Raw genomic sequence first — 12,392 nt, forward strand, 5'->3', positions numbered from 1 at the left:
AGGAGGAAGTCAATAGCAATAGAGACCTATAGAGGGAGAGTTAGGCAAATGCCTTCTTCCTGCCTCTAACCTTCACATAACTCCCAGCAGCTCTACCTTGTGACTTTGTAAAGTGGTAAACTAAATGATGAGGGCGCCATGGAATCACGTGTAAGTCTTATGAACTGAAATGCCATTGACCAAACTCTCATGGACTGTGTGACTATGGCCAGTATCCTGCAAATTTTAGAGGATGAGATGAGGAGAGGAAGAGCACACGTCGCCTCCTCTTCTTCCTCTGTTGCAGCAGGGAGGCTACTTCTTTTACAGGGTACGACGTGGTCATTCCTCGCTTTTTAGCCATGCAGTAGTTACTGCTCTAACTTATGAGTGTGTGTGTGTATGTGTGTGTGTGTGTGTGTGTGTGTGTGTGTATGTGGTTAGGGCAGGGGGTGGGGGGTGCAGGTAGATGCACGTATGCAGGCTTCCGATTTATAATTTTATGGCAAAAACACTATTTGTTTTTGGTTTCTGTGCTTATGACACTCGGCTAAACTGTAGAATCAATCCAGCTGTGATATCATCCTGTCTCAGCCTGCCCCTCTGTGGTCAGTGCGAGGTATGGCATTGTTTCTCCAATAATACTGTCTATATTACTGACCTCAGCTGTACTGCCTTGGGATTTGATACATGAAGCACACCAATGGTTTCAGTAGAAAGTGCGCAAAATTATACGGAATCGTATTTTGAATTTTTACCATGGTCAGATTCATTAATGATTAATGAAGTGCTTTTTTTCTCCAAGTGCTTTTAATGTTTCTTTGTTGTATTTTGCATTGTGTTTTTCCATTTTTATGTGAGGTTCACCGATCAACTGCCTTGCTCGTCAATATTATGTTATAGATTTTTTTTATCACGTAAAGTGAGCATGTAGTTCTGTACTGTTGTCAACTGTCAATAATCAGGTTAGACTTGCACTAGAACAATTGTTTTGCATTGTACTACTGAAAACTGTGGAGTCCCATTACAGGGCAGGAGTGTGTGAGGCTGGGTGTGGAGGGAGCATGGGGCAAGTGGCATGGCTGCTTCTGCTTTGCTATACATTGGGCATTGGGAGTCACCTACACATTAAGTATAGATGAAACTGACGAAACAAAACCAGAACACTGGACTGACAACGGACTGAAAATTCATATCTGAAATACTGACATACTGACAATTATTGACAACCATATCATCACTAGAAAGAAAATGTGACCTCTAAGTCAGGGACAGAAACGTATCTGCGTACATCTACTGATCACTCCAGGGTCTCTGCTGTCCAGAACCATTGAATCCAGTTGCACTGTACTAAAACGGTTAGACTCGATGAATAGACCGACTTCTGGGCAAAGGTACAAATCAACCCTGGGTTTGGATAAAGGTACTGAAATCGGAGCTGGTATTTTACTCCTACTCCTCCTCATACAGAGCCATGGTGGTTCAATCCATTCGCTCCACTGGATCCCAATGCATGGCCTCCTATGAGAAGATTACTTGCCCCAAACCTGTCTCTCTTTTTGATGTTTATTTAACACTATGTTTACAGCAATAGCTGCTCTAATGTTTTAGTTGGGAACACTAATTATTATTTATTGTGATTTTTATTTCTTTTTATTTTACATTTTTATTGTGCTATTTTATGGTACTTAATATCATTCAGCCATCTGGCTACTTGAGATACAGGTAGAAAGTACTGTTGTGTGTTTATGAAGAATGCACTCTATCTCTAAGCATGAGAATGAATCAGCAATAAAGTAATAATCATCTCATCTAACCGGGCATTGACTTTGGAGTAACAACAGCACTTTTCTGTGTAATTTTGCTGTAAATTTATGTGACTAGTTGTGTAGCATGAATGTTTTCACCAAAATAAAATGTGCCAGATTTTTTATTCTTTCTTGTGGGGTCTTCTGCTTTTCTATCCTGAAATCCTAGGTGTGAAAGAAATGAAATGTTGAACAAATATATCCCACTGAGACAATTTATACCAATGAAGAAGGGCTGTGTTTGATTTGAAAACTATATTTTCCTATATTAATGTTGTGCCTCAAATATTTGTTTAGAATTCACTTGGATTTATGGGTAACTTGTGTATTTCTAAAGTATTTTGTAGTACCACAAAATGGTACCACAAAAGTAACACAGCCCTTCTTCATTATTTTGTGGTACCACAAAATGTATAAAAATGTAAGGATTGCCCCCTTTGAATATGATCCATGTATTAGAAATACAGGTGACTGCATACATGTAACACTAGGTGGAGCTAAACGCAAACGCAACTCGGAAGAGAGTTGTGAGTGCGAGCGAACTGTTTAAGTGTCACTAGTTGCAGCCAACTGCAGTTATTCTGCAGTTGTTAAAACTGTGCAAAATACAATGTTTGCACATAAACTAACCTGTTAATAGCATGCTTTGTCACCATTTGCCAGGACAGAATTAACTTGAACCTTGAAGCAACTTTTTCATTTCCAACAACTGTTTTGTGCAGTAGGCCTCATGTCCCACATCATCCCATTCAGAAGGCGACGGATTAGTTCATGTTGCAGTTGCATTAGTTTGATGAATCTTATATTTACTTCTGGTTCAGCAAAAATCAAATCCTAACGGACCATTTTAAACATATGCTAATAATATTGAAAAACTTAAGCAAGAAGAAAATTCTTCTGTAGGCCTATATTTGATTAAGTCCAATATTGTTGAGAATGTAGTTTAGCCTATATGGCCTAGAATTATAGATGATAGTTTATTTATTATTTAATTTGTTTCGCTCACAAATAATTTTCGCTGAAATTTGACTCCTTATTCGTTTACAGTCAAATTATAATAGACAACGAATTCGTAAGTAATGAATAATTAACGAGATTTGATTGAGACAGCAGTTATCCGAGACTCATTAAAACAGGAAATGACCCAAATCTGTCCAGTTTTATTGATACCAGAGATAATTATGATACATGCAAAGATAAATTAAAACAATTAAGTGTTTCAACCAAACAAATTTTATGATATGATAATGGCATAACCTTAAATAAGAATTCAAAGTGCGACTTGACTTCAAGAAATATCCAAATACCCACGGGTAATAACAGATTTGGCTAGTTTAATTCTTAACAAAAATTGATGTTTGGTGGGATAAATTATAGGCATATACATAAAATGTCTTCAAATGATGCACGTTTGATAAATTGAAGTAGCCTAAAGTATTTTAAAGTATCACAAAAAAAAATTAAAAAAAATAATATGAGGTAAGGACACAGTTTTCATCCACAGCTGAAGTTCATGATAAAGTGCCATTTCAGTTTTTAAGTGTCCAAGGAAACACTCCGCACAGGCTTCAGTGTAAACAAATACCCAAGTGTTGCTTACAATTCATGCTCAACCTCGTGAATTATTCCACTGCATTCTGTCCGTCGGTGGTTTGGACAGTCTCCCGCACGTGCAGCAGACCGGGGGACTGGCTCGGGCTACCGGAGACACTGTTGTCCGTGTCGCTGCTGCCTTTACCGAGCCCCGGTTCCCCGCCGTCCTCTGCACCTTCTGCGCTGTGCGTCCTCGCGTGCTTGCTGAGGTGGTCGGAGCGCATGAACCGTTTGTGGCAAATGGAGCACTCAAAGCGCTTCTCCCCGGTGTGCGTGCGCAGATGCCGCTGGAGCTCGTCGGAGCGCGTGAAGCGTTTCCCGCAGAAGAGCCAGTTGCAGACGAACGGCCTCTCCCCGGTGTGCCAGCGCAGGTGGGCCTTCAGGTGGGAGGTCTTGCCGTAAACTTTCCCGCAGCCCGGGATGTGGCAGCTATGCAAGCCCCTCCGCCGCGGGCTCGTGCCCCCCGGGCCCAGTCTCTCCGCCTCCTGGCAGTTCGGGCAGTCGCACGTGGCTCTACCGGTGTAACGCCGCGAGGAGGAGCGGGAGGAAGCAGGCAGGGAAACGCCGGGGGTTCCTGTCAGCGCAGGTGCACCGGCCGTGGTGGACTCTGAGTAGGAGGCCGGGGCAGGCGGCCTGAAGCCGTCCAGGAGGTGCTGCGTGGCGGGCAGGAGGTGCTGAGAGGGCCCGGGGCTGAAAGCGGGGTGGCTGTGGGGCAGCGAGCTGTAGTCGGTGCTGTAGCCGCTCAGAGGAGAGGGCAACCCGGCCGGGCTCTGTGTGTCCACCCAGCCGGTGCCCATGTCCCACCAAGCAGAAGACCCGCCAGGAACATTACCGACCTCTCCCACGGGCTTGAACCAGGACTCGTAGGGGTGCGCGTGCATCCTCGGATAGATTCCCGTTATGCTGTCTACCGACGAGGGGAATTTGGTCAGAAACACAGACCGCTGTGCGTGCGTGTGCTCAGGAACACTGTTGTCTGATGGCACGGCGGTCTGGTACACCGAAAAATCATTTCCAAAAGGAGAACTGGCGGCGGTCAGAGAGAAAGCGCTAGAGGTCTCTGCCAGTCCGGTCCCGTTACTCCTGGAGGTCCCAGTGGGAACCCCGAGCGAGGTGAGGCAGCTGCCCAGGCTGCTGCTGCCCGGCGCGGCTCTCTTCCAGGGGTGGAAGCCCTTGACAAGTCCCGGGGCTCCGTCGGAGAGAGCGGGGGAGGACGAGGGGCTGTAGTCACCGATTCTGCTGCAGGTGGCGGCCAGCATGGCCAGGGGGGTGCTGCCCAGCCGGGGCTCCTCCTGGAAGAACACACACACATGGCACATTACTCCAGCGCGTAATGGCAAAACACTGTGCGTAAAACAGAAAAAAAACTCTATAGGCTTTTAGTCATGCGTCATGCTGAAACTAAACTGTATTAGTCAAAAAGATCTCAAAGGCACTATGCAAGTAATTTTAAGTAAGAAGGTGACATTTATCAGTGGTTGGCCTATAGCATGCGGACCTGGGATGCGTCAGAGCGCACCGTGGCACCAAATGGTTGGTAACGTATCAGAGCGTCTCTCTCTTGGATCATCCCGACTGTGTTTCGGCACTTAGAGAGGAAGTGCAGCGGCGTATCCAAATGATTTAGACATAAGTTGTTTACAATCTGGCTAACGATAAAAAAAAAAATGCTAAAAATTGTCCTCTCTGTTGTCTTTACATGCTACAGCGAGCGCGTTTCTGGGGTCAAATGCGTATCTGGTCATCCTTTCATCGTCTATGAATAAATTCCTAATAGACCGAGCTGCTTTACACTCTGTTCCAATGAAACTGCATTTATAAACACACCCTTGACATGATGAACAGGGACTTCTGTTTAAACCAGTCAGTGAAAACAACAACAAAGGCAAGTTAACAACTTACGAAAAAGAAGTAGGCTAGGTAGCCTACAGCAGCCTACTCCTAGAATACAGCAAAATTGTAAGTCGCTATATAAGGCTTATTAAAGGGATATTACAGTATAACCATAATAGATAAAATGCAATAAAGTATGCTATGAACTCACTTTTGAGTACCACAGACACACTACGCCCTTATAAGAATATTCTAGCAATATTGAAGGAATATAAAAAACTAGGCATTTTTTTCGATAGCCCACGGATGTGAGTTTCATTCGGAAAAGGATACCGGCTACCTAATAGGCAAGGCTTCCCAGAGAACGTAAACTTACCCCAAGCAGTGTAGCAGCCATGGTCTGTGATGATACCCTCCGCTGTGAGATGTGTGTGTGCGTGCAGTGAGCGGCGGTGAAGAGTGTGTGTTCCCTCTCTGACTGCTTTAGTAGTTGTAGCTTCTCCGTGGCTTTGAAGTGCCGCTGAGAGCCCGAGGGCCAATCAGAGGCCAGCTCAGAATGTCTACACGTTTGTGCCATGGTTTGTGCTCGAGGTCGTCGTAAATTTCAAAGTGAGATCTCGCGAGCACGCTCAACATGGGCAACAAGTAGTAGGGTTTTATAAAAACTAAAGCCACGAGAGGCCGTGCTTTACAGTAATTTGAACAGCTTGGTTCAAGTGGGGTTATTTGGCGCGTGTTGGGTTGGTTACTCAGAAAAGTAGCCTAACTCATTACACGTTACTCCTTAGACTAGGCTACTGGTTTCAAAAGTAATGGCATTACTTTACTTATCACGCACTGTGTTATAGGCAGTGCTATTTTCCGTTACAACCCCAAAACTGGCCGGTGGCTTCCTCTCTTACCTTCAAAAATCAGTTAGGCTACCTCTCCTCCTCCTCCTACTGTGAATGACCATAATTTTGCTCAATAGTCATAGGCTACTGGGCAGACTTTTTTAATAAAACGGCAGTAGCCTAACCATTCAAATTCTGTGGCAGTAACCTAATCCACCATTAAGATCGCAAATGCCCAACAACTCTTCCATTTTTAATCGATAATAATTAAGTTAAATGATGTCTTACACCATAGTCCTTGTATACTAGCTAAACAACGTGGCTGCTAAGCAACACAGGCGTACACACAGACAGGGGGTGATTTTTCGTTCGGCGCATTAATATTTCAATCAGCTGTTCTGCGGTCCGGGTGAGTTTATCTGGTATTTACACCACACACAACAGCTTCGAACGTGACTCAGCCAATCAGAACGGAGGATCGGAGCTATCCGTTTTATTAGGCAGTAATTAAATGTAGGCTATGAACACAGGCCTAAAGACAAGTAAAAAGGGTGAGTTTTTAAATGTTTAAAAAGTTTTAAACTGTTTCAATAGGCTATAATAAAACCCAAACACTTGAATAGATGTAGGCCTGTCAGACAGAGTAGCCTTGGTTACAGCAGGCTGGAGTCTAAACGTGTTGTTTTTATTGATGTTGTGAAGCCGTGCTGAGGGAGAGGCAGATGAATGAGAGGCCGGCCCCGGTCCGGCCCGTCCTGTCCCAGGGGCGTATCCGGTCAGCCCCGGGGGAGGGAGGGGGAGGACACCACCACTGCCTCCGCAATTTCTTCTCATTCAACACCAAACGAATGTTGGCTTTTAAAAGAATATCTACTGTTTTTTTCTCCATCTCATAAATCATTTCTTTTGTAGGCCTAAATATTTGGCCGACATCACAAGGGACCTTCGACAACGTGAACAAAACTTTTATACATTTAATGTGTAGGAATAGACAGGTTATAGGCCTACTTGTTAACAATAGGCTATACCAGATGGTTAACCAATATGATGACGCACACCCTGGAAATAACTCCTTAGCCTCTCAATATATGAGCATCCACAGCGCAGAGGGAGCATTTCATTTGAATTTCAAATTTAATAAAACAGCAGGATTTAAACCATTTCATTTGTTTGGTATTAACTGCTTCCCTGCCCTTTCTTCATCTTTCCTGCTCTATGCCAGCCGGACATAGAGAGAAAAGTTAATCAAATTCCTCATCCACTCAACACCCCCCTCCTCCCTCCTCCCACGCTTTGCACGCGGTGATTGATAGTGCACGAGATTAATTTCGGTGATGCTGCGCGAGGACAAGCGGTTCACTCGGCGTCAGTGAGCTTACATTTCACATATAGCGCACTTAAGAATATTTTTGGCCATATGTTCCAAAATATATAAAAATTGGGTAAGAATGTATGTGTGTACAGGTGTCCAACATCCATTTGAAATACTCTGAGTGGCCAAAATGTATTTTGGATATAGCCTACTTGCAGATATATTGCAGATAGGCTGTATTGCATAAAATGTACTTCCACAGTCCAAAATATATTTACAATGAAATCTGCATTTTTGGGTCTATTTTGCATATTTTGAAACATATCTCTAAACATATTCAGAAGTATATGGGGGCAGCTTGGTTCATTTGGTGTTTGATTTTTGTTTCACCATTAAGCTTCATATCATTATGAACACCTGTGATAGGTAGACGAAAACAGAGAACAGGCCCTTTTCTCCAGTAATGCAGTGGTTCCCAAGCACGGTCTTGGGACCTCCAGGGTTCCAGTGAGTCCCTAGCAAAATAAGAAATAATTTAATTTCACTATTATATATTTATTTTCTGAGAAGTTAACACAATGACACTATAAGGATGACTGTTTTGATCATCACTGTCCCCACTTTAGTTATCACCCACCCATAATAATGAGTGCTGCAATTTTTAAAATCTTTTCAAATGGGGGTTCCTCGGGACAAAATCTTATCAAATGGGAGTCGGTGGTCTAATGTGGATTTATTTCGGTGTCACGCTGACATAAGAGAGTTTGGGAGGCGCTTACACTATACTGTACACCTCCTGATAAGCCTGCTAAAATCACAGGCTCCCACGCTGGCCCCTGCATCCCCCCACAGCCTCGGGCATCCCGTGTTCACAGGTGGAGTTTACAGTAGGCCATCTTCCGTTTAACCTGATCGCCTTCCTCACGAGCCAGCCGAACAGATGTCCCTCCTTTAGAAGCATTCTTTTCCCACACTGCCAGTGTGTGTGTGTGTGTGTGTGTGTGTGTGTTTGTACGTGTGTGTGTGTGTGTGTGTTTTAAAGGCCCCCAATGAAACCCTGTCTGAGCCCCAACCTGTTCCTTTAGTGGCTATAATGACCGCATTATCACGCGCCATCGAACGTCAACAAAAAAAGATCGTCGTGTGCTTTCCAATCACTTTCTTGGCACTGAGAAAGAAAAGCGGAGAGAAAGGAGTGAAATAAAGACCTGACACTTCAGCGGGGAGAGGGATGGGTGAAGTATTTTATTTCTCCCTGGTGTTTTCCTCATTTCTTTCTTTGTTGGTGGAGTGTAGTCACAGTGATCCAGAGGGCAGGGCCGCCATCTTGGTCAGCTGCCCTGCTGAGACAATTAGCGGGAGAATCACGGAGTCAAAAGACTAGCGCTGCTAAACATGACACGAAAAATATTCATTACCACCGCGAGGTAATTTAAACATTTTCTGTAAAAAAACAAAAAAAAACAAATTCTCTACAGTCCCACGGCACATTTGTGGTGATGAGTTGCTTCTGAAAATTTGAGGATTGTTGAAGTTGTGAGAAGATTTGCAGCTAAGGTGTGAGGATTCATGGCTAAAGTTAAAATTCCACAATAATAGAACATGTATTTCCTGTCATTATTTTGACGCTGCTCAATAAACAACCAACATGATTAGTAGAAAATGATTTTCCCATGTGCTGTATATCTGGCGGAAAAAAAAATCCCTGCCATCTCTCTCCTTAGCTCTTCTTCTGTTTCTTTTCCCAGCACTTCTCCTTTCCATAATCATTCTTTGGTTACAGGAAAGTTTATTCTATTGTTGTACTGTATTGTAAGTCTTCAGCTAAAGGCCTAAATTGTAATTGTAAAATGTAAATGAAGTTTGATGGCCACAGGCAGAGGTGTAGTGGAGGGTAAACCCACCTAACCCCAGTTTACCTATTTGTTTTTATTTGCAGTAATAGAGTTTTCCCACCTTTGTAGACTGACATAAAACTTTAGGACCTAAATTCATAATATACATCTTAGAAAGTAGTGTAAACTGTATGTAAGTTATATAAAACTAAAGTCTTCAAAGGAAAGAAAAGCATATATTAATGTTTTTCTGAAAGTATAACTGATTTTGTTTATATTGGTGGTTGTTTGCCTCATGATGATCACCGACCGGAGCTCATAGTTTTTTATTTACTACATCACTGTCCATTTGTACAGAGGAGTGAAGTGTTTCACCTCTGACTGACTGACCTGAATTTGCCTCTCGACGCCCGCAGCACTTGGGCGAAAAGTCAATCCGCAGAGTGTATCTCAACGGCTAAAACAAATTGAACTTGTTTTACGAGAGTGGGAGAAGTCATCCAGGTGAGCCGTGTGCCAGGATCTGCCTGGAGCTGCTCCTCCTCTGGCTTCCTGTAATTACTGTGAGGAGAGGAGAGGAGAGGAGGAGAGGAGAGGAGGAGAGGAGAGGGCATGTCCGCTGTCTGTCAGCGCCCGGCTGATGGACGACTGTGGCAGCAGAGTCGGGGAAACGTGTTCGGTTTGCTGTGATGAAAACGTTCACGTCGCAAAACTTCAACCACTTACAAGATCTCTTTTCATCCACATTTGCTATCATTGATCGACGAGCACCGAATCTCTCCCTCCCTCCCTCTCTCTCTCTCTCTCTCTCTCTCTCTCTGTCTCTCTCTGTCTCACGCACACGTATGCACACACACACACTTGCTCTTTCTCTCTCTGTCTATCTCTCTCTCTCTCTCTCTCCCTCTATAACTGTCTCACGCACACATGCACACACACTCGCTCTTTCTCTCTGTCTATCTCTCTCTGTCGCTCTATCACACACTTTCAAGCAAGTTCTCTCTCCCTCTGTCTCTCTCTCTCTCTCTCTCTCTATCTCACACACACACACATACACACACACACACACACAAAGGGGTCACAAAGGGCAGCTCTCATCAGTCTATCCAGCAGAATGAGGGAATCCTGGGCGATGTAATTACACTGTTGAAGCCCTTCATTCACATTCATGTATACAGCACATCTACATATAGACACACTCATTCATGAAATGAGAGGGGAGAGGAGAGGTGAGGAGGGGTGAGGGATTCAGGGGCGAGGAGAGAAAGAGAGAGGAAGCCAGTGAGGAAGGACGAGTGTGCAGAGGCCTCTGCTGTCTGTGTGTGTGTGTGTGTGTGTGTGTGTGTGAGAGAGAGAGAGAGAGAGAGAGAAAGAGAGAGAGAGAGAGTGTGTTAGGAACTAGCTAGGGCTGAAGGTGAATTGAAATTGCGGTTTATGAGTAGTCTCTCTTTCTCTCTCTCTCTCTCTCTCTCTCTCACACACACACACACACACACACAGGTTAGGGTTGATGGATGCCTGGGCTTCTTTAAGACATACATCACAGAGGTCATTTAACCTGCCAACACATCTGCTGTCTCGCCCCTCTCAAAGAGAGGAAGAGGTGGAGAGAGGAGAGAGATTTATAGAGGGGAGAGAGAGAATTATGCAGGGGGAGAGAGAATGAGACTGTGATTAGTATCTCAAATCCAAGAAATACTCTCTCTCTCTCTCTCTCTCTCTCTCTCTCTCTCTCTCTCACGCACACACACACACACACACACTTGTGTCGTAAACTGCTCGTTTTAACAAGCGTCTTCGCTGAAGCTGCTGCGTTATGAGTTTCTCTGCTCCTCCATCAACTTTCGTCTTGTCTCCGTTAACTGCTGTCAATAAAGTTGGTGATTTACGCCCCAGAGCCTTTCTGTGTGCCGGGATATTAATGAGATGCGTCTGAGGGAGGAGTCTTCATTGATTTCCTCAAATGCTGTTGACGTTTGTGAGGTGGCTTTATCTGAGATGTTCCAAAGGGAGTGTGTGTGTGTGTGTGTGTGTGTGTGTGTGTGTGTGTGTGTGTTGATTGCAGATCAATTGCTTTTATCCACTCCTGCTGTTCTGTGTTGATTTACCATAGCTGCTACTGTCTTGTTTGACAGTGTCTAATCTAGTCTTCTAGTAAAACAGTGGTTCCCAAAATGAGGTCGGGGGACCTACCAAGGGCCCTTGAGGAGGTTCCACAGGGTCTGCACCAAGATGAGGAACATCTAGAGTATAGTCAGTAATAAAGTTCTCTATTGAATCACATCTAACAACAAAAATCTCGGTGGTGCATGTGACATAATCTTATTTGATATTATTGATATTATTTCAAAGTATGTGTCCTAGCCTAGCATCCTTGCCTTTTTCCTCACCTCCTGTCACTATGAAGTCCGTTCTCTCACCCGTATTGAATTTTTTCCTGGTGAGCGATGACAGGTTGTGGTTTGCAGAAGATCAGGCATCTTCTGATCACACACATTTATTCCCAACCTCCTCCTCCTCCTTCTCCTCCCCTCTCTCTGTCTCTCTTCGTTTTCTCTCTCACTTGCCTCTTATTCTTTTACCACCATCATTAGCCATCATTGCTATTTGCGCTCATTCCCATGGCAACAGACCTGCAGAAAAGTGATAAGACCTTGAAAGTTGATCAGTTTCATTCCAAATTGAGATACATTTGGAAAAAAGTGACACCTACTCTAACAAAATATTTAATAGCAAAAAGTTAAGACATAACAGTAATGGCACTTTTAAGGTAGTAGCTAACTCAAGTTATTGGTGAACAAAATAACACTTCAACAGACTGGATTGATGTTATTTTAGATATATTGAATGATGAAAATAAGGTAAGGATTTTTTTTCTTTTTCCAAAATGGATATGTAGCGTTTTGGAAATTAACTCTTCAGTTCTTTGCTTTAAAAATGTATCTAGGACTCTTTTTTAACGCAAAACTTCCGCAAAGCTTTGGAAAAAAATGGCCCAACTTTGCACCTATACAGGTTCTCCTACAAGGATCAGTGGAAGAACCTTTATTCTGTAGGTATTAAGTGGCATTATTTGTTCTCTAGCATATGGGGCCTGATGTAGGCTAGTGGTTATCATGATGAATAACAGCGGATGGAGTGGTATATGAAGTCTGTTATTATGGCCTGTTTCCCACAGCTGGTTTCTGACAGACACATT

The 12,392-nt window shown here is 43.7% G+C and overlaps 1 protein-coding gene across 1 annotated transcript; it reads right to left on the minus strand.

Annotated features, from left to right (window-relative positions):
• Positions 1 to 3,269: 3,269 nt before the first annotated feature.
• sp8a (sp8 transcription factor a) lies at positions 3,270 to 5,677 on the minus strand. The gene is made up of 2 exons (XM_071920183.2): positions 5,590 to 5,677; positions 3,270 to 4,672 (listed from the first exon to the last, which is right to left on the minus strand). The coding sequence occupies exons 1-2, from the start codon at positions 5,608 to 5,610 to the stop codon at positions 3,410 to 3,412; spliced, it is 1,284 nt and encodes a 427-aa protein (XP_071776284.1). The 5' UTR covers positions 5,611 to 5,677; the 3' UTR covers positions 3,270 to 3,409.
• Between the last annotated feature and the right edge of the window lie 6,715 nt (positions 5,678 to 12,392).

The sequence above is a fragment of the Centroberyx gerrardi genome, chromosome 19, assembly GCF_048128805.1.
Source record: "Centroberyx gerrardi isolate f3 chromosome 19, fCenGer3.hap1.cur.20231027, whole genome shotgun sequence".
Taxonomy (NCBI): domain Eukaryota; kingdom Metazoa; phylum Chordata; class Actinopteri; order Beryciformes; family Berycidae; genus Centroberyx; species Centroberyx gerrardi.